This window comes from Ahaetulla prasina, chromosome 3 (assembly GCF_028640845.1).
Source record: "Ahaetulla prasina isolate Xishuangbanna chromosome 3, ASM2864084v1, whole genome shotgun sequence".
Lineage (NCBI taxonomy): Eukaryota > Metazoa > Chordata > Lepidosauria > Squamata > Colubridae > Ahaetulla > Ahaetulla prasina.
The window spans coordinates 101106717-101134564 of NC_080541.1; the positions used below are offsets into that span (position 1 = coordinate 101106717).

General features: G+C 37.4%; 1 protein-coding gene across 2 annotated transcripts in view; it reads right to left on the bottom strand.

The window, feature by feature from the left end:
- Positions 1–27848, bottom strand: part of ELP2 (elongator acetyltransferase complex subunit 2) — a 79176-nt gene that overhangs the window by 38844 nt on the left and 12484 nt on the right. For both annotated transcript variants that reach the window (XM_058176759.1, XM_058176758.1), the window contains exons 4-16: positions 26928–27084; positions 24325–24402; positions 22535–22599; positions 20640–20706; positions 20328–20471; positions 19504–19599; positions 17399–17499; positions 16534–16665; positions 14734–14883; positions 12534–12722; positions 11165–11234; positions 5964–6059; positions 5788–5845 (exon numbers count right to left, since the gene is read on the bottom strand). In XM_058176759.1, coding sequence (XP_058032742.1) covers positions 5788–5845; positions 5964–6059; positions 11165–11234; positions 12534–12722; positions 14734–14883; positions 16534–16665; positions 17399–17499; positions 19504–19599; positions 20328–20471; positions 20640–20706; positions 22535–22599; positions 24325–24402; positions 26928–27084 — 1403 coding nt within the window. The remainder of the gene's footprint in view (positions 1–5787; positions 5846–5963; positions 6060–11164; positions 11235–12533; positions 12723–14733; positions 14884–16533; positions 16666–17398; positions 17500–19503; positions 19600–20327; positions 20472–20639; positions 20707–22534; positions 22600–24324; positions 24403–26927; positions 27085–27848) is intronic.

Below are 27848 nucleotides of genomic sequence, written 5' to 3' on the forward strand. Positions count from 1 at the left end.
TGTAATCTGGAAAGGGCGGAATCAGAGTACACAGTTTAAAAGAAGCGTGAGCGCCGGCTTCTCCCGCCCATTTCAACCCAGCCGACGGACACTAAAATTAAGGAGAAGCGCGAGCGCCGGCTTCTCCCGCCCATTTCAACCCAGCCGACGGACACTAAAATTAAGGAGAAGCGCGAGCGCCGGCTTCTCCCGCCCATTTCAACCCAGCGCCTGCCCAGCCGACGGACACTAAATTTAAAAAGAAGCGCGAGCGCCGGCTTCTCCCGCCCATTTCAACCCAGCCGACGGACACTAAAATTAAGGAGAAGCGCGGGCGCCGGCTTCTCCCGCCCCTTTCAACCCAGCCGACGGACACTAAATTTAAAAGAAGCGCGGCGCCGGCTTCTCCGCCCATTTCAACCCAGCCGACGGACACTAAATTTAAAAGAAGCGCGGCGCCGGCTTCTCCGCCCATTTCAACCCAGCCGACGGACACTAAAATTAAGGAGAAGCGCGGCGCCGGCTTCTCCGCCCATTTCAACCCAGCCGACGGACACTAAATTTAAGGAGAAGCGCGGCGCCGGCTTCTCCGCCCATTTCAACCCAGCCGACGGACACTAAATTTAAAAGAAGCGCGGCGCCGGCTTCTCCGCCCATTTCAACCCAGCCGACGGACACTAAATTTAAGGAGAAGCGCGGCGCCGGCTTCTCCGCCCATTTCAACCCAGCCGACGGACACTAAATTTAAAAGAAGCGCGGCGCCGGCTTCTCCGCCCATTTCAACCCAGCCGACGGACACTAAATTTAAAAGAAGCGCGGCGCCGGCTTCTCCGCCCATTTCAACCCAGCCGACGGACACTAAATTTAAAAGAAGCGCGGCGCCGGCTTCTCCGCCCATTTCAACCCAGCGCCTGCCCAGCTGACGGACACTAAATTTAAAAAGAAGCGCGAGCGCCGGCTTCTCCCGCCCATTTCAACCCAGCCGACGGACACTAAAATTAAGGAGAAGCGCGAGCGCCGGCTTCTCCCGCCCATTTCAACCCAGCGCCTGCCCAGCCGACGGACACTAAATTTAAGGAGAAGCGCGAGCGCTGGCTTCTCCCGCCCATTTCAACCCAGCGGCTTCTCCCGCCCATTTCAACCCAGCGCCTGCCCAGCCGCTTCTCCTTAATTTTTACAATGTCCAAAATAGTATATCCTATAGGCTAGGCTAGGAGAAAATGATCCTCTGACATCAGGACCTTCTTCAAAGGACTTTCCTACAGATCTTATTAACCAGATGAATTCATAAAAGGAAAAACAGTCTCTCAGAAGGGGCATCTAGGGCTCTAAAAGCTAATAACAATTTCTCCAATTGTACCATGTAAAGATTTGACAACCATTACAGATGTCATGGGAGCCCTGTGTCCTATACCAGTTAGCAACTAACTGGTGAATTTAATTTGGAATAAAATGCAATTTATAGATACAAATGCAACCTGTGCAATTCCATTTAGAGTGCTCTGTAATACTGTAATCTGGAAAGGGCGGAATCAGAGTACACAGTAACAGGTAACTGTTATCAGACCTGAACAACGGCCACAGATGGAGCTTCAGCTAGAAAGGGGTCCATGATGCAGCTACCCGTGAAACTAGTGGCAGCAGAGAAAAGCTCCCAAACTGTATAGATCTCTTTCTTTCCTTTTTTTTGGGGGGGGGGGATCAATTTTTATTGATTTTTTTTCTTCACACCCACACCCACATATTTTATGAACAGAGTATTGGCCATATCATATCTTATACAACTTATGATATCCAAATATTTAGTTACAATTTCTGCCAAAATGTTCTTTTTCCATATTTTTAATCATATCTTAATATTTCTATGCTTGTTTATATAAACCACATCTTCTTTCGCTCTCAGGTTCTAAGTTCTCCATTTTTACTGATATATATTCTCTTTTATTATTTTTTAGATAATTCAGTTTTTATCCTGATATGTTCAAATATGTTAGGGCTTGCCTTTCTTCCATTTCATCTTTTTTGTGTAGATCTCTTTCAAAGGGCAGAATGAACCTATCTAAAAAGGATTGAATTTCAATCCGTAAATCCAGTTTCCCATGGTACCAATAGCATCTCTCCCTTATTTGGATTTAATTTCAATTTGTTCTTCTCATTCAACATTTTTTTTCCTCCTTGGGAAAAGTATTGTTTTGAGAAAATATTGGTGTGGGAGGTAAGTGTTCCTAGAAGAATCTTACTGGTGAGAATGGCAATATCAATAATTGCTTAACTGTACCCTTTATTTTGCAAACAGGAAGCTTGCAACAAGGAACATCCTGTTCTTAAACTGTCACTGATATATGAGGTCCACTGGTTTTAATGGTATGTGAGAATGATCTTGGGAGGGCAGGAGTTAGCTCCACATTCCAGACAACCATCATGCAAAAGATATCTCGGCCTATAGAAGGAAAATGGGTATGGAAAGCATCTCAGAAGAGATCCTGCGTAGTTTTGCAGAAAGACTTCCAAGATTTTATTGCTGTAATCTTACAATAAAGGTAGTTTGTTAGTATTCATAATTTGTGCTTCTTCTTTGGACTACCTCAAAGGGCTGACACTGGTCTACTTTTATCCAATAATTTCCCTACAAACTGCTCCATTTGTACTTTACTAATATCATACTCTGAATTCCTTGGCAAAAGATGAAAAGTAATGAGTGAATAATTAAAGGGTCCACAAACCCTGCCTGCAACTATCATCTTAGAAGAAAGGGATAGCAACATTATTAATTTGTTTTAGGAAAGGGATTAGGAAACCTTTCTAACTCTTATGGGTTGTTTAATCTGCATCTTTAATAAGCTCAGATGAGCAGCACTGGTAATAAGTTTAGCCTTGGATGGCTAGTTAAAAATGATCATAGGAGACAATCTTTATACTAATCAGATAACTCATTAGAGAGAAAAGGTCAGAGGAATGGGTATCAAATATGAAGTTTAATAAACTAGGCTATGCTGTACTGAAATTACAGAGTACACTTTCTTATTATAGGGACTGTCTCATAAGTAAGGAATGTTTCCCTCCTGAAGTTCCAGGATGGAAAAGAACAAAAGGGCACAGCTATATTTTATTTGGACTAGATGTGGGTATCAAGGAAAGGTATCCCACATGTTATTATAACATGAAGATCCACAGATGAGTAAATAGGAGTGTGCAAAATATTAAATATGCAAAATATTAAAATACACACGTTTCTTTTTCTGCTCAAGAGAAATGAATTTCCAAATCCATTTATCTTTTTTCTTTAATCTTATTCAATTTCTTATATAACCAGAGATAAGGAAATGTGCCTTATTGTACAGAGAAATTTTAATGATAATTATGAAAAAGGTGGTTATGTTTAAAAGAAAAATGAAGCTATTTATTGGCAACGTAGGCATTATTTTACTTATATTCTGTCTTACTATGAATGCAAAAGAAGTTAAGAGTAGCTGTAAATTTGAAATGGATCCATACATGTTGTTAAAGAAACTTCCAAGCTTCTTCAGAAATCTTGCATGATTCCCCCAAGGCAGGTGAAGGGAGTTCTCCTTTAAGTGAACTATTAAATATGGAAGCATTTCCAGTCAAACTCTTTGCCAGTTTTGGCTAAGATGCATATTTGGCCTTTGAATGGCATATTGGGAAGCTCATTGAAAAAGTAGTTTAAAATGACCAGTTTTGACTTAATTTGCATTTAAATATTAAATATAACTTTTCATTGTTTATTTAATTATTTCTTCTTCTATTACATCAACAATCACAATCACAACAACCTTTTGAAGTCACTGTAGGCTGCAATTGATTGTTGAGACTTGGGGCCTAAAATTGTGCACCTCTGTGTAAACAACAAAGAGAAGAACTTTCTGATGTAAAAAGTATAAAGTCATGATTGTGGAGATTGAAAACTGTGTATTATTCAAACTGCACTAAACATGGATAATACCCAGAGTCCACTGGTTTGATGGCCAATAAATTTAATAATAACAATATCAGAATTGGTGGGACCACAAAGCAGATAAAGTAATAAAAATGAAGAAGCTAAAGTGTTCTGAGACTTTAAAATTTGAACAGACAAGCACACACCACACAACACCCCAGACTTGACAAACACCTGCCACACAACATCCTAGACTTAACAACTGTCGATAAGAAAGACAAAAAAGTCTGGATAGTGGATAGCAGAACAGAAGAGAAAGAACTAGAAAAAAGGACAAAATACAAAGACCTGCAATCAGAAGAATGACTATGGTAAAAGAAAGCAAAGATAGTGACAGGCTTCCTTGGGTGAATCCCAAAACATCTGGCGTAACATTTGAACACCATCAACATTAACAAACGTCACCATCAGTCAACTGAAAAAGGTAGTTTTTTGGGGGAACAACTTACATCCTGTGATGGGACCTTTAACATTATGAAATAACATCTCCCTATCCCAGGTCCTTGGAAAGAACTCGATAGGTGGATAAAATACCAGATCCAATATAAATATCTGGCTGACTGTGTGACCAACCATTAACTAGTAACTGATACACAATACTTAAGCATAAGTACAGGAAATGTGGTGAATATTTGTGAGTCCAGTTTACATCTAAAAGGCAAGGTCCCAAAGAGGCATTATACCTCTGAGAGATCTATGAATGTGTAAAAATCTTTATGTCTTACAGTATTGCTCACACTGCAGAGTTCAATGGTTTTATTTTTTCCAAGGCAATAGAATGTGGGAAAGAAATTATTTAACATGGCTCAGGATTCTGAGCATCCGTCTGTTCATCAGCAAGATAACAATTCTCCCAAAAATGCAACAAATGGAGGAAGTGAGAGTGAAGTTAGAGATAGAGGGAGACTGAGAGAGATAGAGAGAGAGAGATAGGCCAGATTAGACCAGAGGCTACAGAGAAGAAAATTCCAGAAGAAATTTACCAATCCATCCCTTTGGAACAGAATATTAATTAGACTGGAATTCCATTCAAAGCCTCCATCCATGTTATTCAGAGTGGAGCATATTCAGCCAGCCCACACTTTCCAATGACACATATATACAAACGCATAACATGAGGTGAGATCAATTAACAGACACATCTGCAGCTCATTACTCCTATGCCTGCTCCTGGTAAGAATATGAAAAAAATAAATCTGGAAACCATTTTCTGCAGACTTTCTTCATGTTGTTTTATCACTCTCTCTAGCCAAGAACAAGCCAAACTTTTCTATGTTTGGATGAGCATTAAAATTCAAATGGTAGAAATACAAGAAAAATACTCTGATACATCTTTTGCCTGCTAAATGACTTGAAGCATGAAGAAGCATTTCCCTTTGTTCATAGCTCTGCACTGTGGTCCTTTCATGAAGGGTGGGATACACAAGCTAATTTTAAAAAATGCAATCATATATGTGGCCCTAACTTAACCCAGAACTCCACATTGAACAGGAAAATTGTACAGGTAGTCGTTGCTTAACAACTAGCTGCTTAACAACTGTTCGAAGTTATAACTGATCTTCCCAGAGCTAGTTATGACCCAATTTTGAAGTTCTGACAGCCATACACACCGCCTACAGTTGGATGATCCCATTTTGGATGTTGGCAACCAGTTTGCATTTACAGCTGTTTGCAGTGCCACAGTCATGTGAGTCATAATTTTTGGTGGTTTTTGCCATTTCCAGCCTTTACTTCCATTACAGTCATAAGTTACGAACTACCTGTAAAATTGAAATTACTCGAAAACCGAGGACTTTAAATGGTTTCCATTTTGGAGGTATGTTTTTACATCTATAAACAAAGTAACTTACAACTTTTGAGTTTCAGGCCACAGTGTATTCTGCAAGAGATGATCTTCTGTGGGAGGTTCTGAAAGAAATAATTCGATTCAGTATTGTTGTCCTTATCCTGAACTGGTCAGCCTGTCAGCTGTTTGAAGAACCAGCTTTACTCCAGAATTAGGTACTGAATTTAACATATTGCATACCTGAAAGACTACATGGCTGAAAGTAATTTTCACGGTACTGTCTGGAAGCATTACTGAGATTTTCTTCTTCAGTTTTTTGAGCTGTTGTATCTGCAGCTGCAAACGTACAAATGTTATTGCTTTAAAAGTCACCAAGTACGGAATCTGCAAAAAGATGGCATCTGTTACCGAGCACTAAAACAGAAAGAAACAACTCCAGCTTCAAGAGAAAAAGAATCTAAAGACAAGTTAAGCCATAATCTAAACAGCATGAGTAGGAAAGTCAGAAGATATTACACTGCATGTTAAAATAATTGGACCTCATGATGCAAACCATGACAGGAGCTGGGATAAGTTAAACTCTCATAACAGGATGAAAGAAAGAAGCTGGCATAACAATGCATTCAGATTTCCTTACGCTCTTAAAAGGGTTCATGACGGGGAAAATGCAGTATGAAAAGATAAGGTGAATTAGAATCATTCATTCATTAATGATGTATTCTTCAAACAGTTGAACTAGGAACAGGGACAGCAAAGTTCTAGTCTACTCTCAATCAAATATAATGAACCAAAAGAAAAAAGAGGCAAGATAAAACATTTGCAGAAGAGGAATGCCAGTCATCCAGAATTACAATAATCAACTACTGTATGCAGTTGTATTTACTCTTCAACAGGCATATATAAACTTACGCTACAAGGCAGTAATTCTGTATCTTACAGGGTTAGACAGGAGTTTGAATTCAATTCCAAAAAGGTGTTTTGGAGCTCGGACATAGAACTTCCATGACGGTGTGGCTCCTGTGAAGGACTGCCATTCAATTCTTGGAAAAGACAGAGCTGCTTTAAAGAGGTATATGATATGTACTATGTCATGCTCCCACATGTTCCAAAGCACCTTTTGGAACTGAATCAAATCCCCATGTCCAAAAGTATAATCCACAGAACTCAAAATTTTCAAAACTGTAGCATTGGACTGAGAGGGATCCAGATTTTAGTTTTCCATAATCCGCAGAAGTTTACTAGGTGATGCTGGGTTATTCACTTTTTCTAAGTACACCCTACCATATAAAACTGTTGTTGAGAGGAATAATAGATCTTATACTTAGCTATAAGTACATACCAAATAAAAATACTAATTGCTATGTGTAAAGCTGTATGAAAAATACAGATCTAATTAGTACATATTAGGCCTGTGCAGCACTTTGGATTCAAAGATGAAAATGTTTTTGGAATGGACAGGGCATACTCACATGCAACTTTCTTCTACCCCTCAAAGTACCTATATCTTTTTATAGGATCGCCCAAGTACCTTCCTCTGATGCAAGCTGATCCAGGAAAAGGTTTCATTTAAAGAGTTGCAGACAACTTCCATGTGAGCATCCCTAAAGCAAGTCCAAAGGACAGCTTGCCCTTTCATGTCAGAAAACAATGCAACTATTGAACTCATTTAAGTACTATTGCTTCATTATCCTGTACAGTGAATAATTTAGGCTGATAATTGGCAGGCTTGCATTCCAGACCCAGCTGTGCCGACCCAGCAGTTTAACCGTGAGTAGATAAATGGGTACCACTTCAGTGGGCAACTTAAAAGGGGACACGAAAGTAGTCCCCAAGAGAGCATCCCCTGGGCAGTAGTGATGCCACTGGCTAATTCCATCAACCCAGAAGTGCTTTGACCAGAGGTGGGCTGCAACTAGTTTAACAACCAGTTTGGTGAGTACGTGCTTTGCACATGCCTCACGCACTTACGCACAGTGTTCAAAATACAGCAATTTGAAGCTCAGCTGCTTACCTTCTAAGGCAGCCCCAATAAGTAGAATAGCGGAGGTGCAAAAATCAGCTGTGCCGTGCTAATCAGCTGAGCCAGAAAGAAGGAAATATAGGACAGGATAGGGCGGGGCGGGTGAGTGGAGTTAGCTGATCATCAGAAGTACCAGTTCACCCTAACCGGTCCAAACCGGCAGCAGCCCACCACTGGCTTTGACTCTCCTGACCTAATTGTAGTAATAGTATCCAGTGGTGGGATTCAAGTAATTTAACAACCGGTTGGTTCTCTGCCCTAATGATTTCTTCCAACAACCAGTTTACCAAACTGCTCAGAAAGTTAACAACCGGTTCTCCCAAAGTGGTGCGAACTGGCTGAATCCCACCACTGGTAGTATCCTTTACAATGGAATGTCGAAGGATCCCAGAATGGATTATAATGTCATATCCCTATGCCGAAAACACCAGCTCTGTTCTCAACAGACAGGATGTTTAGCTGATGTGCATTTGATGCCCCCAATATACTCTTTCCTGGTGAAAAATGCTACACATTGAGGAAATTCTTAGGCTAATCATGCTTTCTCCTCACTCAAATATGTACACACACACCCATCTGTAATAATAAATACTTTCCTGGTCTTATGTAATTATTTAAATTTCCTGGATTGCTATGAAATGCATTTCTTTCTTTTAAATATTTCTTTGAAATCCCAAATGACATAATTTTTACAATCTGGTCAAAAGCCTGGAACAACCTGCTTTACAATTTATTTGGTTCCTTTTTCCTCATGTAATGTTCAAATATTTATTCATTATTTATTCAGGAGTGAAACTTTCTAACTTCTGGTATGTTAATATAAGACTGCCGAGTCAACTGCCTCCATTAACTGTCCCATTGATCCAGAAATGGGCAATCAAAGTGAATCAATATTTATATCCCTCTACTACCATTGCTTAGAAGCATTTAAGCTCTCTAGGCCTATTTCTGAAGCAATTAAAGCTTGCAGTTTCATAACAATTATGCTAACATTATTAATAAAAGGAAGCCCATTCAAAAAAAGGAAACACTTAAAAATATACAGAAGAGAATAATTGGATCCAGATTGTGAGTCATGAATTATGATGAATTGCTCCTATTCAAGAATCAGAGTTTTCTGAAAATACATGGGCTATTACTGAACTCAAACAATATACCAACATGTGGAAACCAAGAATTCAAGGCCCATGTCTAACCTGCCATCATTTGCTCAGTCAATGCAGTGTTAATATAGTAACTCCACTGAACAAAATAAGGTGCTCAAAAGAAATTAAAATATGATAACCTACTAGAACCTGCATGACAAATATTGTAAGGTATTAGTGAATATATTAAAAGAGATCCTCTGTGGCTAATTTGAATTTCTTTCTGCTAGATTTGCTGACAGACTGAAACCTCACACTCACAAAATCAAACACTATGGCACAGCAGAAGATCCCATTCATATTAATCCGAGAGTAACTTCCACTAAACTCAGTAAGGTTTAGTTCTGAAAAGATATGCTGAGGGTTCCACTACCAGGCGGTTTTGAGACAGAAACAGTTGTATCATTAGGGTCTTTAAGATCATTTGCTCACTATGCCCTGTTCTATCAATTCAAACACATGGCTTCTCTTACAATGTTAGAGAAAAGCTACCGACCCTTTCTTCTTAAGATTTTGTTGATGGATGTTCAGTAGGACTATGCAAAACATTTTGAATTCCAACCATTTTGAAACTGAAAGGTTCTGTTTTGATCTTTTTGAAAGTATTTTGAGTCCAAACCTGTGTTTCTTTTGTTTGAAACAGAGCTGCTTTGAGCTCAAAAGACCTCCAAAATTGTCAAGGCAACCCATTTAACAAGGTAGCTGCTTTGTGAACAAAATGAGGTGCTTGGGGCTTAAAAGAAAGGATTTCAAATTTGATATTGTTTAAATTCAAAATGTTTTGCATTCAATGACCTCCCTGCTCCAGATGGTAACCAGCAAAAACAGAAGTTACTTCATTTTTCAATTACTTTCTATTTTTACAAGGTATTCCATCACTAGAACATAACAATGATAAATATGCAAAACCACATATATAAAATCATAATAACAAACTAAATGATGAATTGGGATATGCATAATAGAGTTGCACAACCTTCAAAATTGATTTGGAGAAATGCTTGGGATAAACCTGTACTATTCATTAAAGCAACCCAACATTTTTCACATTTTGGAGCAAGCTTGAAAAACAGATCCAGCTGCATTAGGAGGTGCAATGAATCAATTCCTTAAAGTAACTTCATTTTTTTTTTCAGGCTTGGTAGAAGCTTAGAAAAGGTAGGTGATTTTAATGAATAGCACAGAGGTACTATGAGAGGCATTTCTCAAATAATTTCCAAACTACACACACATCTAACAGGAAGGAAGGAAGGAAGGAATTAAATGCTGCAACATACCATGGTTTAACATAATGGGAACAAGCACAAGTAATCTCAACTCATACCTTCCTCCTGATTTTCTCTTTCTGAGAGAAGTCTCAAGAATAAGAATCAAAACCTTCCTTTGTTTTGACTAATTCCAAATGAGCATTACACTCGGAGCCTAAACTATGTCACTTTAAACTATGGTTTCATGAAATGTCACTTTGACTTTATCCAAGTATCAAGAAATAAACATCAGCATAAAATAAAATAATAACATGGTCTTAAGTCCTAATTCATTCTCTCAAACAGGCATTTTCTTCTAGAAAATGGCAAAAAAAAGTAACAAATCATAAAAATCATGTGGCTGTGGAGAACTGCAACCAGTCATAAATGTGAGCTGACTGTCAAGCACCCAAACTGCAGTGATGTAACTGTGGAGGGGCAATGTAATGTTTTATATGGCTGGAAATGCTTAAGGGCCATAAAGCACCTTTTCCGAGGTTGCCATAACTCTGAATGACCGGTTATAAGTCGAAGAGTTCTGTAACCGCATTGAATAGGTGTTTACACGTTATACTTAAAGCATGGTGTGCTTTAGCCACCGTCTACTCAACAATTCACAGTGATTGAGTTCCTGTGTACTGATAAGCAATATATCAAACAATCTTATGGTTTAAATTGATATGTAAAGCCGTATGTTGCCAATTTAACAACAAAATGGAGGCAGATTTTTGCAAAAAAAAAAAAATCCATGTAAGGTAAAAGGTAAAATTTCCAGGTGACAGAAACTTTTTACCATGTATATATTTTAGGCTGCAATTTTCAAAATCTCTAATTATTGGAGATGCTAATTTGCATTATGAAATTTGTAATCCCAAACATCTGGAGAGCACTAAGAACTCCCCACATTAACTAAGGATCACTCATCTCTCAGCTAATTTCTCTCATCAACCTGCATAGCACAAATATGATCAAAGAAACATTCACGTACACAAATATGCAGTTAAGTGTACACACACAGGCAGATATTACCTTCAAAGACAGCCTTATTGGATAAACCTAAGGCTGGTACAGTAGCCCCTTCTGGAAGATCCACCATTTGCTAAGAAGAAGAAAATATTATTCATGATTGTCTGAATCTTCTCATTTATAGATATAGTCTTCTTTCCATGAGTCACAAATATAAAACACAGTATATATGATACTAAGGAATTCCTAGAAAAATCTCAAATTAATTTAGAATCTTTGCTTTGATTTTAATTTTCTGGGTCATACAGAAGTACTATTAAGTTCATACGTCATGCTAACTGTTCAACCATGTTCAATGAATAAAGTACAATTATCTGTACACCATATTAAGTAATAAGTAATAAAACCATGGTTTTGAGTCACAAATACAAAACATCTTCAGAAGTAACAATTAAATCATACAGTACAGATTATGAGCATTTTCTAAGAATTTTGATTTGATTGTCGCTAAGCAGATGTTCAAATTTAAAATTATATTCACATCTCCACAAAAACAAGCTTAATACTATGTACTAACTCAAACTCAATCTTCAGTACCACTTGTGTTCAGCAAACCACAGTTTGCAGACCAATGCTTACAAATTAGACCACATCAAGAAACTGACTCCATAGGAAGACTAGAACTAGGGTATACTTCTACAGCATAGAGTAAGACCAGAATATAATTCTAGTCCTTCTTGTGAAGTTAGTTTCTTGACAAGGTCTATTTCACAGGATTGGCAATGCCATTAATTCTCCTCATGCCATTTTTGGTCTCTTTTGTTAAAATTAAAAGTGGGAAAAAGAGTCACAAGCCTCTACAGGCTACTTCTTTGCTTCCTTATCTTTACACTCTATCTCCAAGTCGCCCCCAAATTACTTAAAACTATAGTTTTCAGCCTGAATTTGTTCCATTTTTGACATTCTGGAAAATTTTAGTGGTAGCAGTGAGAACAGGGAGGTTCTTGGAGGCAAGCTATTGCTGTGTCCATTTTTACAAATAGACAGTAACCCTCCAACCAGACCTGAATTGTTCACCGAAAAGGTTACCATAGGCTAAACAGGGAGGATAGGTGTGGATAGACTCATAGAGGCACCCTGCTCCTGTTCTCCCCTTGCCATTCTTCCAAAAATGCAACCTGGAAAATGTTAATTCTATCCTCTCCAATGATACTATAACATTCTCAAATGGCCTACAGAAGGTCAGGAGGCTTCTTTATAGCCCTTGACCATTCATACCTCAATCCATCCTTTAAGTAAAGAATATCTGAGTTCATTCTATATTTCTATAATACGTTTTAAAATATGCTCAAATTCAAATGAAGAGATGCAAACATAAAAAGTAGCAAACGGTATTTTTAATTCTTTTAAAGCAACTGAATACATAACTTACACCAGAATATAATTTCTCCAAAGATATTCCAGAAATACTGCTGAAGTTCTCAATGAAATTTCTAGGCGCAGTAAACAGGCGAAGCACTTTCTCATCTGCTCCAGATACAAACTGAAACCGAGCTGTCAGTGCTATACACTGCATATCGTACCCATGGACTTGGGGTCTTGCTATTTCATGCCACGACACCTAGTAAAAGGACCATTGCATTTATACAAGCACCAATCCTAAAATCTATAGGAGAATTTAACATTTTAAGTTCTATCAATCTTTTATGAATTTTAGAATTACAGTCTGCTGAATATATACATTCAGTTCATTTTCCACAAAAATGCATTCTTGCCTCTATTCAGATCTCATTGAAATGCTAAGAATCTTCTTTCTTTAATAAATAATTGACGAACAGTGCTGATCTGTACAATACCTGACAGAAAGGGACCAAAATCCTATCCTGGTTCAAAATACAACTTTGTCCCCCAGTTTGGCCTCCCCCTGAATTTTATTTTAAGTCTTTATTCCTCATTCAAAACAGAAGATGAGCAATGCAAACTATTTTGCCTGTATGATATATTTAAGTATAATTATAGATCTTATTTTAAAACAATTTTAATATAAACTTCTAAATGTTTATACTCATGTGATAATGTCATAATACCATAATAGCTAACTACTAAACAATAAAAATATAATATGCATAAAATTTAGGAGAGTTTAAGAAATGTTAAGAAGAGCTATTGTTAAGATTACATATTCTGTTGGAAAAAGATATTTGTTTTAAAACTTGGTTGTAAAAATCCTAACAACTTTCAGAATTTAAAATTTATTAATCTGCTTACTACCATTCAGTGGTTATCCAGAGTTTTGCAGTTCAGATATGCTAGCTCTAATCTATCTATAGGAGTTATGCTCAAAACAAGAATATTGTGGCTAGTAAGTTTGGAATAATAATATCTTAGCTGTTCTGGATTTTGGCACAGCCCAATTCGATAGGATTCTTATGGGACAAGTAGAGCAAGCTTAGAGTACCTCTCCCATCTTCCTCTGCAGGATCCATGCACCAGTTTGGCCACCAATCTTCCTAGTGTTTTCTTTTGCCGAACTCCCTTTCATCCTGGTTTGCTTCCTACCAATCTTGAATTCAAGTCTAACATATCTAACCAACCCACCTACCCCTTCTCTAATATCAATCTTAGCTATGGTATCTAAGCAGAACTAGAAAAAGAAGGCCCTGCAATAATCAGAGGAGCAAATTTGATATATTATATTTGAAATAGTGGGCGAGTCATAATACTTCATGTGATAAAAACATATGGTGACAGTAGAACAGTCAACTGGCCTCCCTGCTCTCCCTCCTCCAATTTTCCCAAGGTCCATCTATCCTAATCTTTGCCTTTTTCCCATTCTACCTGATAACCCGAGGTTTAGGTCAACATTCAGACCAAATATGCACACTGTTAGTCTCAATAGGCAGACCAGAGCAGAAAATCAACCTCACAATTAGAGTAGTACTACCTCAGCTTAACAACCACAACTGAGCCCAAAATGTCTATTGCTAATGGAGACAGTTGTTAAGTGAACCTTGCCCCATTTTATGACTTTTCTTTCCATCGTTGTTAAGTGAATCACTTCAATTGTTAAGTTAGTAGCATGGTTGTTAAGTGATTCCTCTTTGACTTTGCTTGTTAGAAGGTCGCATGTTACATTACCCCAGGACTCTGCAAGTATCATACGAGTTAGTTGCCAAGCATCTGAATTTTGATTCCATGAGCATGGGGCTGCTATAATGGCCTAAGTGTGACCAAAAGTGACCCTAAGTCACTTTTTTCAGTACCGTTGTAACTGAGCAGTCACTAAATGAATTGTTGTAAGTGGAGGACTACCTGTATATTGAGATAGGCTATAAAAACAGACTCCTGGAAGTCAGATTATACTATCCTTCCACTCCTTCCTCCAGTGAATCAGGGAGCAGTTTACCTGAGTGCTTCTTATTATTATCTTGCTTCCCAAGGCGTAAAGAACATTTTACTCCTTTTTGTCTAGGTACAGTAATTGTTCTTACCTATTTTGTGAAGATCACCTCCCTTACTCTCTCCACACACTGACTCCATGCCCAGAATAAATACTCATATTTCTGTCTGGAAATGGATGATCTGAAACTAGCTATTCCATCCACATAATTTCACAAGCTTGAAAAACATACCTCTGGATTGTTCTCTCTTTTCCATGGAGCAAATATTCTTGTGGTTTGGTCAGAACCAACAGAAATTATAAAGTCTCCCTCTGGATCCCACTTCACATCTTGGACACAATTAAAATGTCCTGAAATCATCACTTCTGGAGTCCATTCACTCTAAATCAAAAACATTTATATTGTAATCCATGAACGCGGTAAAAGTTGGATATAGTAATCCTCTTCACTAAGAACTAAAGTTGAAAATCAATTTAAGCTTTACAAAGAACATTAAGTGTCATTCTTGGATGATAAAAGATTCTGGTTGTTTTTTAACGTTTATAACAAAAGAAACGGACACTTTTAAGCTGTCTGTCTTTGGAAGCACAGCCCAAATCTTCCAGTGACCATATGTAGCCTTAGTGCTTTCAGCTATAGAATCCTAAACAATAATTTGGAAACAGGGAGTATCCAATGGTACAGTGGACAATGTTCAAGAGGAACATGATGAATCCAGATCAGAATGTTGTAATAAATACAAGTTGGCGTCATGGCGGGAACAGCTGGAAAGTAACGGAGCTCAACAAAGCTCCGTAAAAACCAGCTGGTAGCTGCATGCTGGGAGACCCTATGGGGTCAAAGCAGCCTTGAAGGGGTGGTGAAGGAAGGAGAGGTGCTTTGTCGACCATGAGGAAACCGCAATTTCCTCGTTAGATCCGAAGAAAGCTTCCCGAATGGCAGCAGGGACGATGGCCATCTTTGGCAAGTCACACGCTATGACAACTGGAACAATAACATTTGTGCTGGAGCGGTTCATGGACAGAGCATTGAAACTGGGTGAGACAACTTCCAACTTTTATTCTAGAGATCTAACCCAAGTAAAAGAATTTTAAAAAAAATAATCTCCAACATTATGTACACTGAGATGATATGCAGCAAGACAAATTCTTTGTGTGTCCAATCACACAGCCAATAAAAAAATTCTATTCTATTCTATTCTATTAATAATTGGTTTTGTTGGTGTTTCTAGAAAATTGAGATATTGGAATTATGGTGGAACATTGATTAATATTTAAAATATTAAAATATTAGTGATTCGGCAGGGGACAACAAACACATTGTATGAAGAAATGTTATTGATGTTTAAATATATTTATGGAGAAAGTGATAAAAGAATCATAAAGAGAAAATGGTATAGTTTGAAGACAAAGATGTGAACGTAGAAGAAGCCCAACAAATGGGGAAAAAATGAGTACAAATTGGGAAAATATATTATATACACTGATATATAAAAGAATCTATTATAATTAAAATGTGCATATTAAGCTTAGAAGTTGGAAGACAAAGATTATGTATATTTAATTGTATTATTAATGTTAGCATTATGTAAAAAGTATATTGACCCAGTCAATACACTGTCCACAAAATATGTATGGTTGTTAAAGGAAAATTACAAATAAAACATATATGTATGTATTTATGTATGTATGTATAAAGAATGTTGTAATAAACATTGGAAAAGCTCTGCTGTAGGAAGAGATCATCCTGGGCCAAATTGATAAAAGCTGATGGACCAAAAAGTCACTTCACTTAGCCATTTGTTTTCCTCACAAAGGCCAAGCGTGTCCTAATTATCCAAACTTATTTAATTCAACTGGTTTGCTATTCATTACTGCTCAGAAAAGAGAAGAAATCCCTCCTCAATGCTCCTCAATTTATAAAAGATGTTTAAATATATACAACTTGGTTATATGGAATGAGCAAAGAGCCACCTATATATACAAAGATATTCCACATATGCTTTAGTGATAGAAATCAATTCTCTCTTGCCTTGTTTGCAAAAGTCTCTTTCCAAAGATGAAGGGCTCCATGGAAAGCATGAGCAAGAATCATTGATCCGTCTGGGCTGAACTGACAGTCAAAAAATCCAAGTGTATTTCCTCCCACTTCTCCTATTCGGACCTTTTGAAAAAATCAGATACAATATGCATGAATGTGTGTGCCTTCCCCCTGCTAATTAAGGACTGTGACCAAAAGACAAATGATTTAGGATTACATTAAAAGTGAAGTTAAAACAATGTCATTCTAGATGTATCCAAATACCATGCACAATTTAAAAAAGCATTAAATCAAGCCTTTTGAAAACAGGTTTGCAAGATAGTTTGTAAGTTTATACAAAATGAATAATTACTTTGATAGAGGTATATTTCCCTGGAGGCTAGGATTAAATGCTACAATCTAAAAAGTAATATAATCAATCTCTAGAAATTATTTCACATATTTTTGTATGAAAGCAGTTATTTTTAAATGCTTGGTTAACTTGCCAAACTCAAAGGCAGCAGCAATGTAAAAAGTGCTTCTTCCAACTGCCTAGTCAACCAAAACTGATTTCCTGCAAAATAGTTATTAAATGCTAAGCCCGTTCCGCCCTTCCCCTATCCAGTGTAGATGCTGCTTCCATGTTTAAACCATGCCAGATTTCCTTGTGATGATGGTTCAATCCAGTTTCAGCGAAAGTTCCAATCTCCAATTAAAAGGTACCTTAATTTGTACTTGGGAATATGCAACTCAAGACAGTAGTTAATGCCAGGCAGGGAAATCACTTTAGAAAGGAAGCAAATGAAGCCTGTGTATTTAACTCTATATTTCTTTTACTCTGATGATACAAACAGGGGAAATGAAAAACCACATCTACCTGTTCCAACCACATTCCAGATTCATCATCTGGAGACCACAGGATCACTGTTTTGTCCATTGAAGCAGATAGTAACCTCATTGGCTGTTCCATCCTGCCATCTACAGTATCAGGAAAAAATATCCCCATGTTTTCATATATTTTTTTTGTCAAATACAGGTTTTTTTTAATCACATCTGAAGAAAAACTTAAATAGGAAGTCTACAAGAATGCCACATGAAACAACTGAATGGTTGAAGTTGGAAAGAAGGTAGCAATTTACAACGTCCTCAAAGGTGTGCATGGATTTGGATTTGACTGTTGCTGAACTGGGATAATAATTAATAATTCAGAAGAACATTCTGACAGTAAAGAATAAAAGAATAATTGGAGCAGAAAAGAAGAGGAGAAATAAGAAAATTAAATAGACTAAAAATCTGGACTAAGTGTACAGATATATAATTGGGGGAGGTATTAGTAATCTTTTAAATTGTTATAAAATGAAGTTGCAGATGTATGAAGAGTTATTTTTGATGCTCAAAAATGTGCATGAATCTCTAATAGCCAAAAAAGAAATAGAAAATTCACATAAATATATAGAAAAAGAAAATGAAGGGAAACTGGGAGAGGAAAATTTGAATGAGAAACAAGAAACTAATAATGGTAAAGAGAAAATATTAAAAAATAGAAATCAGACGGTGAGTATGATAGAAATGGTTGGGAATATAAAAAGAGTAGAGAAAAAAGGAGGAAAACTCCTCCTAAAAAAGAAACAGGAAAAAGGAAAGAAGGGGAAAATCTGGAAGAGACAAGGGAAAGCTTTGGGGAGGGAGGTTCAAACAACACAACAAAAAAAGATAAATGGAAGCCAGAAGGTGAAATGTAACATATTTAAAAAAATAAAAAATAGAATTGAGAAGTTAGTCGTGCAAAAAATTATTAGAAAAGAGGATACTAAAAAGATTTAGAGATGATGATTAAAGATGAAGAATGATGGAGTAAAAATAGGCAAATATAAATGAGGTAGATTAATAAATGAGAAGGGGAAAGTAGACAATATAATAATAGTATTTTTGATAGTTTTTTAAATTAGAATGGAATTTTAATTGTTATAGGAATGTAAGAGAGAAAAATTTTAGGATATACTGTGATATTAACTAGATGAAAGCATTGAAAATGAGGTGATAAAGAAATATGTAAGAATAATATGGTAGAAATGGAAAAAATAAGATATGGTGGAAAAGGACTATAGGTGACTATATGAAGATGAATGAATAGAGTTTGTCTACATTAAATTTTAATAGATAGAAATGTGAAAATAAGTAATTTGACAATATTAATTGTGATATCAACGTAAAAAATGTTAATTGTAAAGAAAAAAAAGACTGAAATCATGAAAGTGACTATTCATGCAAAAAAGAAGGAACAGAACAAGTTTGTGACAAACCACAGCAGATGGAAAGGTGAAAATAAGTAATATAAGAATATTATTAATTCTGATAATAATGTAAATTAAGATGAATATTGTTCATGATTGGGAAGGGAAGTAGAAAGACATTTCCGGAAATGAAGGAAGAATGTAAACAACGGGAGTGATTGTAACAAAGAAGAAGCACAAAGCGTAAAGTGGTGTTATTTAAAAATAAAACTGAACACGGTAAAAAATGATGGAAAGAAAATAATATGGCAGAAGTTGAAATAAGAAGAGACGGAGAAAAATGATAAATTTGTGATAAAGGATGTATTAAAGGGATAAATATTGAAAAAATGGGTAGATAAAGATATATTATAAGGACGATTTTGATTATATATAAGATGTATACGATGTGACCTGGCCAGCATTCTGTTCATAAAATATGTATGATGAAAAGATTTTTTTTCAATAAAACTTGTCGTTAAAAAAAAGATGTGCATCTTATAAAATTTTATAAATTGAATGCTGGATATTGTGACTCTTCACTTCTACATATGGTGAAAAAAGCCATAATTTGTTGTATCACACATTTTAAATTTTCTATACTCTGAATCAGAAGGAGTAGTTCAACATGGAGTTCTCTATTTTGGCAATAAATTCCACATTCCTTGTCATCTCTATCAGTAACCCAAATTGGAAATTACATACTTACCTTTAAAATATGGCGGCTGCCAATGAACTCCATATACCCAGTTTTCATGGCCAGCTAGCACTGAATCCAAGGTAACTGCAAAGGATTTGTCTACACCTATCACAAAACAAAACAAGCAGAAAAGAGAGTGAAAAAAAATATTCCAGCCTGTTTTTAAAACAGCCAAGCTCACCTTCTTTGTATTTGGAACTACATGTACCAAGCAATAGCTTACGGTCAGAGTTCCCACATTGTAAATTGAAAGAAAATTCCGTTACATGTGTTGAAATCAATCAGAATGGAAAGCAAATGTCAAAGAGTAAATTAATTGTCAAGACTTATCTAGTCATTGTATAAATGACTCAGCCTTGCAAATAACCCAATGACAAAATTTATGATCCTGTGTCTGTGAATTCATCTGTGAAAAAAAGATATGAAGAGGACAGAGGACATCTGTATATTCAAAATGCTGGATGCAAATACATATTTCACAGATAGATAAAGCTGACATGGAAAGGAAAAACTGTACATTCATTCACTATATTCAGTTGGATGTAATAATTTCTATTCCATTTATGGAATATATTAATGTAAAGAATGTAGAAGTATATTAAGAAGAACACAGCACAGACAAAATTTAATTCATATGCAAGAACAGATATCTATGATGTCATGGGGGAAGCAATCAAATTAATTGAAAGAAAACAAAGTGAAGCCCGTGTTTCAGCTAATTAATAGCACATTCTTCCACAATGCATTAGAAGAATGACATTTTATCTTATATTTAACCATGCTGGAAACATTTTTATTTGAAAAAAAAATCCAATATAAGAGAACAGATTTACCATTGCTATTTTTTATGGTGAAAACATTCTCTTTCAACCTAACAATGTCCTCATCTTGGATTTCCTCAAACAATGAAGTTGCATGCATCTTCCAGATTCTTATCAGACAATCCTGAGCACAGCTTGCTAAATACAGATCTCCATCTTTAAAAAAAAAAAGTTAATAAAGCAGTCATTAAAGAAAGAGTTTAAAATCAGTGCCCCAAAGAAATCAATGGTTACTTAATAAACAAAACAGTGGCCATTTTCTATGCCTGCAAAACATGAGAAATCCCCCCTGAAATCTCATAAGCCAAATTCAATGAGATTTACCACAAAATGCCCATTCAACTCCTCTTATCCAGTCTTCATGTCCATGTAGTAATAAAGATTTCTGAAACTGAAACAAACAAACAAGCATCCTCAATATGCAACATAAACAATTTTCCATTGTGCAGTTTGGCAGTTCCCTAACATCCAATTTTGGTGCTTTTTGCATCTTTCCTGGTTTATGACCATGGATATTTCTATCATAGTAAATTCGTTACTGTAACGTTGAAGAATCTTTAATCTCATTGTCTCTCAAATGTTTTGCAAGTACAACTCCAAGACTTTTATTCCTCGTAAGGATTGGAACTCAGAACATTCCTATATACTCTACACAGCTTCATATAGGGCTGTGATGACAAACCTATGGCATGCAAGCTGTCGCCTGAATTCAGTTCTACCATGCATGTGCATGCACCTCCCACCAGCCAGCTGGTCATCGGGTCTCTGCTGTGCATGCACGTGGCGCGTGCAGGGGGGCTGCATAGGGAATGGCACGTGCGGGGACGCATGCATGTACAGGCACGTGCAGGGGCCGCATGCGCATGTACAGGGTGGGTAGCCTGTAGGGGGCTGTGCACACATTGCATTTGGGGGGTTCAGGCATGTGCGCACACATTTGTGTGCATGCTTTGGGCACTCGGTCCGGAAAAGGTTAGCCATCACTGATATAGGGTGTCAAGGTCGGAACCACCACAGTGTGTTTTGCACAAGCTTGTTTTGGAACCCAATGCAACTGCTTGAATTCTGACTAGTACTCATTTCTATCTTGTATTGGTAAATTCTTGGGAATTGCCCATATGCATCCAAGCTCAATTCAAAATGAAAATACTTACAATAACAGAAATTTAGTATTTTAAAATACTAAAAACAGAAATCAGGTAAAGGAAGGAGCATATTGGCACATTTGACTTCTGCCAGGTGATGGCAAATTCAGATGCCCAAAGCTCCCAAAGAATTTCCTGAGGTCACAGGGGGATTTTGCAACAACCTTGCGCTTTGCCTGAAAAGTGGAGATGACTGGAAGCTTTCCCCACTCCCTCAGAGGTTCTGTTCCTTCCTGAGCAGGCAATTCCAGTCAATGGGCATGAGAAAATAGTTGTACCCATGGCTGTTTCTTTGTGGGGTGCTGAGGGCTCAGCTCCCTTTTGAATGCAATTTAATATTTAAATCAAATTGCTAAGGGAGGTCACACATTATCTGAGGTAAAGTAATGTATCATCAATCAACTGATGATACCCTGCTGTACATACCGCCACTCTGGGCTCTATCATTCCTAAGAGGTCTATAAGGGGTGTGCATAAGTGCACCAGCGTGCCTAGCGTCCCTGTCCTAATATTCCTTTTTACTCTTACTCTTTTCATGTATTCAAATTATGTTTATACTTTTATCTGTTATCTTATATATGCTTGACAAATAAAAAAATAAAAAAATAAATAAAGTCCTAAACCAGTGCATGGAGGCTGTGAAGTATTTTAAGCATCAAAATTGCCCAATTGCCTCAGGACAATCTTTGGCTGAAGTAGAGGACTAGAAATAAAGTGGGTTTCATTACATCTAACAAGGCCTTTAGACCCCTTTCTTTCCTTTCCCCAGCTTCTCCCCTGGAGAAGAACAAATTAACTATTTAGCACTGAAATCCCAGTCGATTAACCTGACATCGATAAATGAGCCTGTTTTGAAATAACTTTCTTTGAACATGGCTAATTGGTTATCAAAATGACACCTTCAATCATCTGAAGACAGTTACCCTCCAGAAATATTGTCTCTAAACTAAGGATTTTAAACTTTGAACTTGAGATTCAGGAATTAAACAGGGCATAAATCTTGAAAGTTAAACGTTAAGAAATGAGACACCACAAGAGAAATCCTATAGACTAAGAAGCGGAAACAATAGCTACCTCTCCAGCCTGTTGCACATATAAGTGAATTCTGCAGTCATCACCACCGCAAGCGAGTACTGGTACTGAAATAAAAGATAATTGAAAAGTGGCTGTTTCAACTAAATGTAATGAAGCAAAAGAAAATAGAAAAGATAAAGCATTTATGGAAGAGGAAATGATAGTCACACTTGCCTAGGAGTAAATCCTATTTCATACCCTGTGGGATTTACAGAAGATATGCATAAGCTTACAGTTCAAGCAATGACTGTATATCTACTAGGGCTAGGCAGCATTTTGGATTCAATTCCAAAAAGAAACTTTGGCATTTGCAGGTAGGATCTCTTTCTTTAAAGCATCTTCATCTTTCCCCTAAACTGTGTGGCAGCAGTACAAAGCTTGGAAAAGAAAAGGCTATTTTGAAGAATTACAGCCAGGTACAAGTTTCAAGTTCCTGCATGTTCTAAGTGCTATGGATTTGAAACTAAATCCATAGCACCAGATAGATCATATACCTGGAAGTATATCCCACCAAACTCAATGAGAATTTCAAAGGGGTTATAGTTGTTCAGATATTTTTCCCGAAGGCCATCACTCTGCTAAACAAGTAATTCCATCAACACTGTCAAACTATTTACTGAATCTGCACTACTATTAATCTTCTCATAGTTCCCATCACCAATCTCTTTCCATTTATGACTGTATGACTATAACTTGTTGCTGGCAATCCTTATGATTTATATTGATATATTGACCATCAATTGTGTTGTAAATGTTGTACCTTGATGAACGTATCTTTTCTTTTATGTACACTGAGAGCATATGCACCAAGACAAATTCCTTGTGTGTCCAATCACACTTGGCCAATAAAAATTCTATTCTATTCTATTCTATATGGGATCCTGAAAGTTCCACATTCTACTCCACCATGAGGCAGAAAAGCTTACTGAGTGACTCTGGGTCCATCATTCTCTCTCATTCTCCTTCCTATTACACAACCAGTGGTGAAATCTGAACCGGTCTGCTACTGGTTCGCTGGCTGCACATGCGCGCTTCATGTTAAGTGCGTGCTGCATGCGCACGCATGCACAGTATGCACCAAAAGGAGGCTTGGGAAGGTAAGTAGAACAGCTAGAGGGGGATCAGCTGTGCCGCACGATTATTTCCTTCTTTCTAGCAAAGCTAAACCACGCAGCACAGCTGATCTTCGGAAATACCGGCTTGGAGGAACCGGTAGCTTTTTTTTACTACCGCTTCTCCCAAACTGGTAGTTTTTATCACTACCGGTTCACCCAAATCGAAGCAAACCAGTAGCATTTTACCCCTTTATACAACACTAATAGAAATAATAACTATGCAATAATAATAGGAAGACAGAACACGCTGCACGCTGCTTTGTCATCTCGGCAGGCAAGATGTAAATTCAATAAACAAGTAAAAATTACACTCTTATTAAACAGATTCAAGGAACTCACTCTTAAAAAAATAAAGAATCAAATCACACAAAAGGTATAATAAACTTAACAAACTAAAAATCTAATTCTTAGGGATTTCCCCCCAGCAACAACAATAGATCAAAGTACCTTGGTCTAAAGATTTTAGTGGGATTTTAACAGGCTTTTTAAAAAGGAGATGACAGGTTACTTATCCAGTAAATCAGAATATGTTTTCATGTAAATCAATGCTTTTTCACTTAGTAAATTATAGGATCAGATAGTAGAAAACTAGCTCTTAATAAGACAACATATACATGCACTGCCATCACTAGGCATTTCTTGAAATGATTCAAAAAATTACACAGCCACTCTTACTGTTGTTGCCTGGCAAGAAGGACAACGAAACATCCATAACAAATCCATTTCCAAACATCAATGTCTGAAGGCACTTAACTAAGGAGAGAGAAAAAAATAAAGTTGCATTATTCACAGTGAACACTTAAGATATTTAATAAAAATATAGAAATCATGTACTAGTTACTATATTTCAAAGGCAAAAATGTGCTTCAAAGCATAAAAGTTAACACCCAGCCTCCATCTCCTTAAAGCAGTTCAGATTTCCCCCATGGTTGCGAAGCTGCCCTATGATCCCTCAAAAAATGCATTTGGTTTCAGAAATTGCAGGCAGATCCTATCTCCCTGTGCTTTGAAGCACCTTTTTGCCTTTGAATCCAAAGTATTGCTCAGCTTTGCTCAGCTTTACAGTCATAAAGAAATTTAAAATTTATTCAAGGTTAATGTAAACGGTGACATAACCCAGAGAAAATCAACAGTAGAGAAGTTGGTTTTAATCACGGAAAGATGATAGTCAGAAGGCAACACAGGACTTTATGACAGCAATGGTCATAATCCTTACTGTAAATATCATAATACAAATATATTTATTATATTGCATTATTCATTCACAGTACCTGATGTTTAAGAGATGCAATGCTCTTGAACAGAACTGGACTATTTTCAGCAATTGCTAATTTATTTTCCACAGATGCCTGTACCTCTCATGCACAGTGATTTAGCCGTCTTATAATGACAAAGATTAAAAGTGTATCGCTTTTTTAGTCATCTATAACAAACACCTTTCCAGACAACAAGATCTGAAACTGGTTCATATGAATGTGTATGAACTTCACTTGTTTATTCTTTGTATAATAAAGCTGCAGTTTCATGGCATCAACAAAGAAGAATAAAATAAACATGGAATCTATGTCAGCAACGCTGAAATACGGTCAAAATATGAAGTATGATGCAGCATTAGCATCTGTTCTAATCCAGCTGCTACAACCAGTAAAATGAAGATTATTGCAAAAAATAGGGAGGATCTCTGCCGGACATGGTCTGCATTTTTGCAGAGCACAATTTAAAAATGCTAACCTCATATATTCATGCATCTCTAACTGGTTGGAGATGGGGCTTGACAGCCTAGTAATGATGGGAGATTCATTGCAGGAAGGGGAGGGGAGGATTTTACTTTTTCTTCTCTCCAAAATCATTAATTAATTGCCGGGGGGATGGTTCTACACAACAGGCAAGCATGCACACAAGCAACTCCATTTGCGTGCGCAAACCAGCTGCTTGCATAAATGGCGCACACGCACACATTCGCCTGTTCACGCAAGTGGGGATGCATGCACACCCACCCGCCACTTCTATGGTCCGTTTCCAAATGGCTCAAGGCAAGTGTGAAATGCTCCCGGTTCAGACCGGATCAACTGATCTGGTAGCGATGGCAACAGGTGGTTCAGAGAACCGGTAGCAAAATTCCCCCCCCACACCCAGGGGTGAAATCTAAAAAATTTCTCTACCGGTTCTGTGGGCGTGGCTTAATTGGTGGGTGTGGCTTGGTGGTCAGGTGACTGAATGGGCATGGTCAATAATAATGAATAATAAAAATAATAAAGTATACAAAACTTGGGAGGAACCGGTCTACCTTCTTTAAAAATAGAGGCTTCAGTCTACCAATTGCGTTTTATTGAGAGGCACCGGTCTACCAAGTGCCTTTTTTTGGCAGGCACTGGTCTACCTTCTTTAAAAATAGAGATACCGGTTTACTAGCTGCCTACAGCCCTGATCAGCTGTAGTGCGGCCCTTTGAAGTGCTGCGGCAGTCATTTAAGGCCGTTTGCAGCTATATCACCACCACCGAGCACTTCAGGGACAGAGAAGAGGAACAGCGAGGCATGGGCAGTGGGGTGGGGGGGCAGGGATTTTTGCTACCGGTTTTCCGAACTACCTGCTCCCATCGCATACTGGATCGTGCGATCCAGTCCGAACCAGGAGCATTTCACCCCTGCCCCCTCCCATGCCCACCCAATCGCCTGGTCGCCTGCTTGCCCACTTGCCTGCTTCTTTTAAAAAATGCTTTTAAAAGGTTAAAAAAAAGGCTCTAACGATCACAGCTGAGCCGCGCGATCGTCAGAGCCTTTTTTTTACTCTTAAAAGCCTTTTTTACAACCTATTAGGATGAATAGGTTGTAAAAAAAATGCTTTTAAATGTAAAAAAAAAGATTGCACGCCACAGCTGATAAACAACCCCCCCCACGCGCGCTGTTCTACTTACCCCATGCTTCCTTTTGGTGTGCACTGCACGCACACCTCACATTTGGTGCATGGCGCGCACTGCGCATGCACGTCGCAGCGGGCATGCACAGCCAGCGAACCGGTAATAAACTGGTTCAGATTTCACCACTGGCTCAATGCCTGGAGGTGGGCTGCAGCCCAGAGAACGGGGACCCTTGTGCTATAGCCTTCTCTTAGCCTAATAAGGTCAATTCAGTGGAGATACATTGGGCAGGATAAGATGGAATACATTTCCCTCATACACAAGAAGTGAAGCAATCTGGAATATGGGGGTGGGGGGGTTACTTAAAGTATCCTCTGATACATGGTACCTTCACAGAGCAAAGGAAAAAGATGTTTTACCTTCTGTTCCTTGTCTGGACCAAATTTTGACAGTTGAATCTGAAGCTGCAGAAGCTATAAGTAGGCTTGATCCTACTGCATTTTCATTTCTCATGTAAACCGCATCTAATGCACAAATTGCTTCAGTGTGACCTTCGAGGCGCACATCATTCACAAGCTAAACAGAAAATTATAAAATTACAAAGAAGAATAACCCTGAAATTCAAACTATACAGTCATACGATTGTACAATTTTCAACTTTGAAAACTGGTGCAACTTTGTACACCATGGAAATAAATGAAATGTAATACAAGTATAACAATAGAGTTTGAGTAGAGAGACTAAGTAGCTCTACAGTATAACTGTATGTTCAATTTTTTTCACTCAGTTAGAAGTCATGTACTCTACAGAGCTTTTATTTGCAATTTATATTGGGTTTTATATTAGACTTTGCTAGGGTAAAAACTAAAATTTTATAGTGTTCAAAAAACAAAAAGATGCAGTATTTGTTTCAATGTCTTTCAGCAACTATTCTAAACAGATAAACTGAACAAAAACATATTTGAGAAAAAGTTTTAAGGCAAAGGAGAAAAGTAGCACAGATTTCCTAAATACAATAATCTCAGACTAAATGTTGGCTAAGTCATTTAATGTATCTTCAAAGAGCTTCCAGGTGTTCTTAGATAAAATATACCTTTTTATAAAACCTTATTTTTAAAAAGTAAGTACCTCTTATCAGTTAATGATGAACAGGATTGTTTGTTTTTTTTATTCAAAACGTTTTACAAAAAAAAAAAAATTTCCCCCCCTTTCCCCCCCAACCCCCCTCTCTTCACTAATCCCTCCCCCCTCCCCCCTGACTTCCCGGATGAAGCACAAGGTATAGATAAAAATAAAACAAACATATGCTAAGAAGATTTCCCCCCAAAACTATTATACCA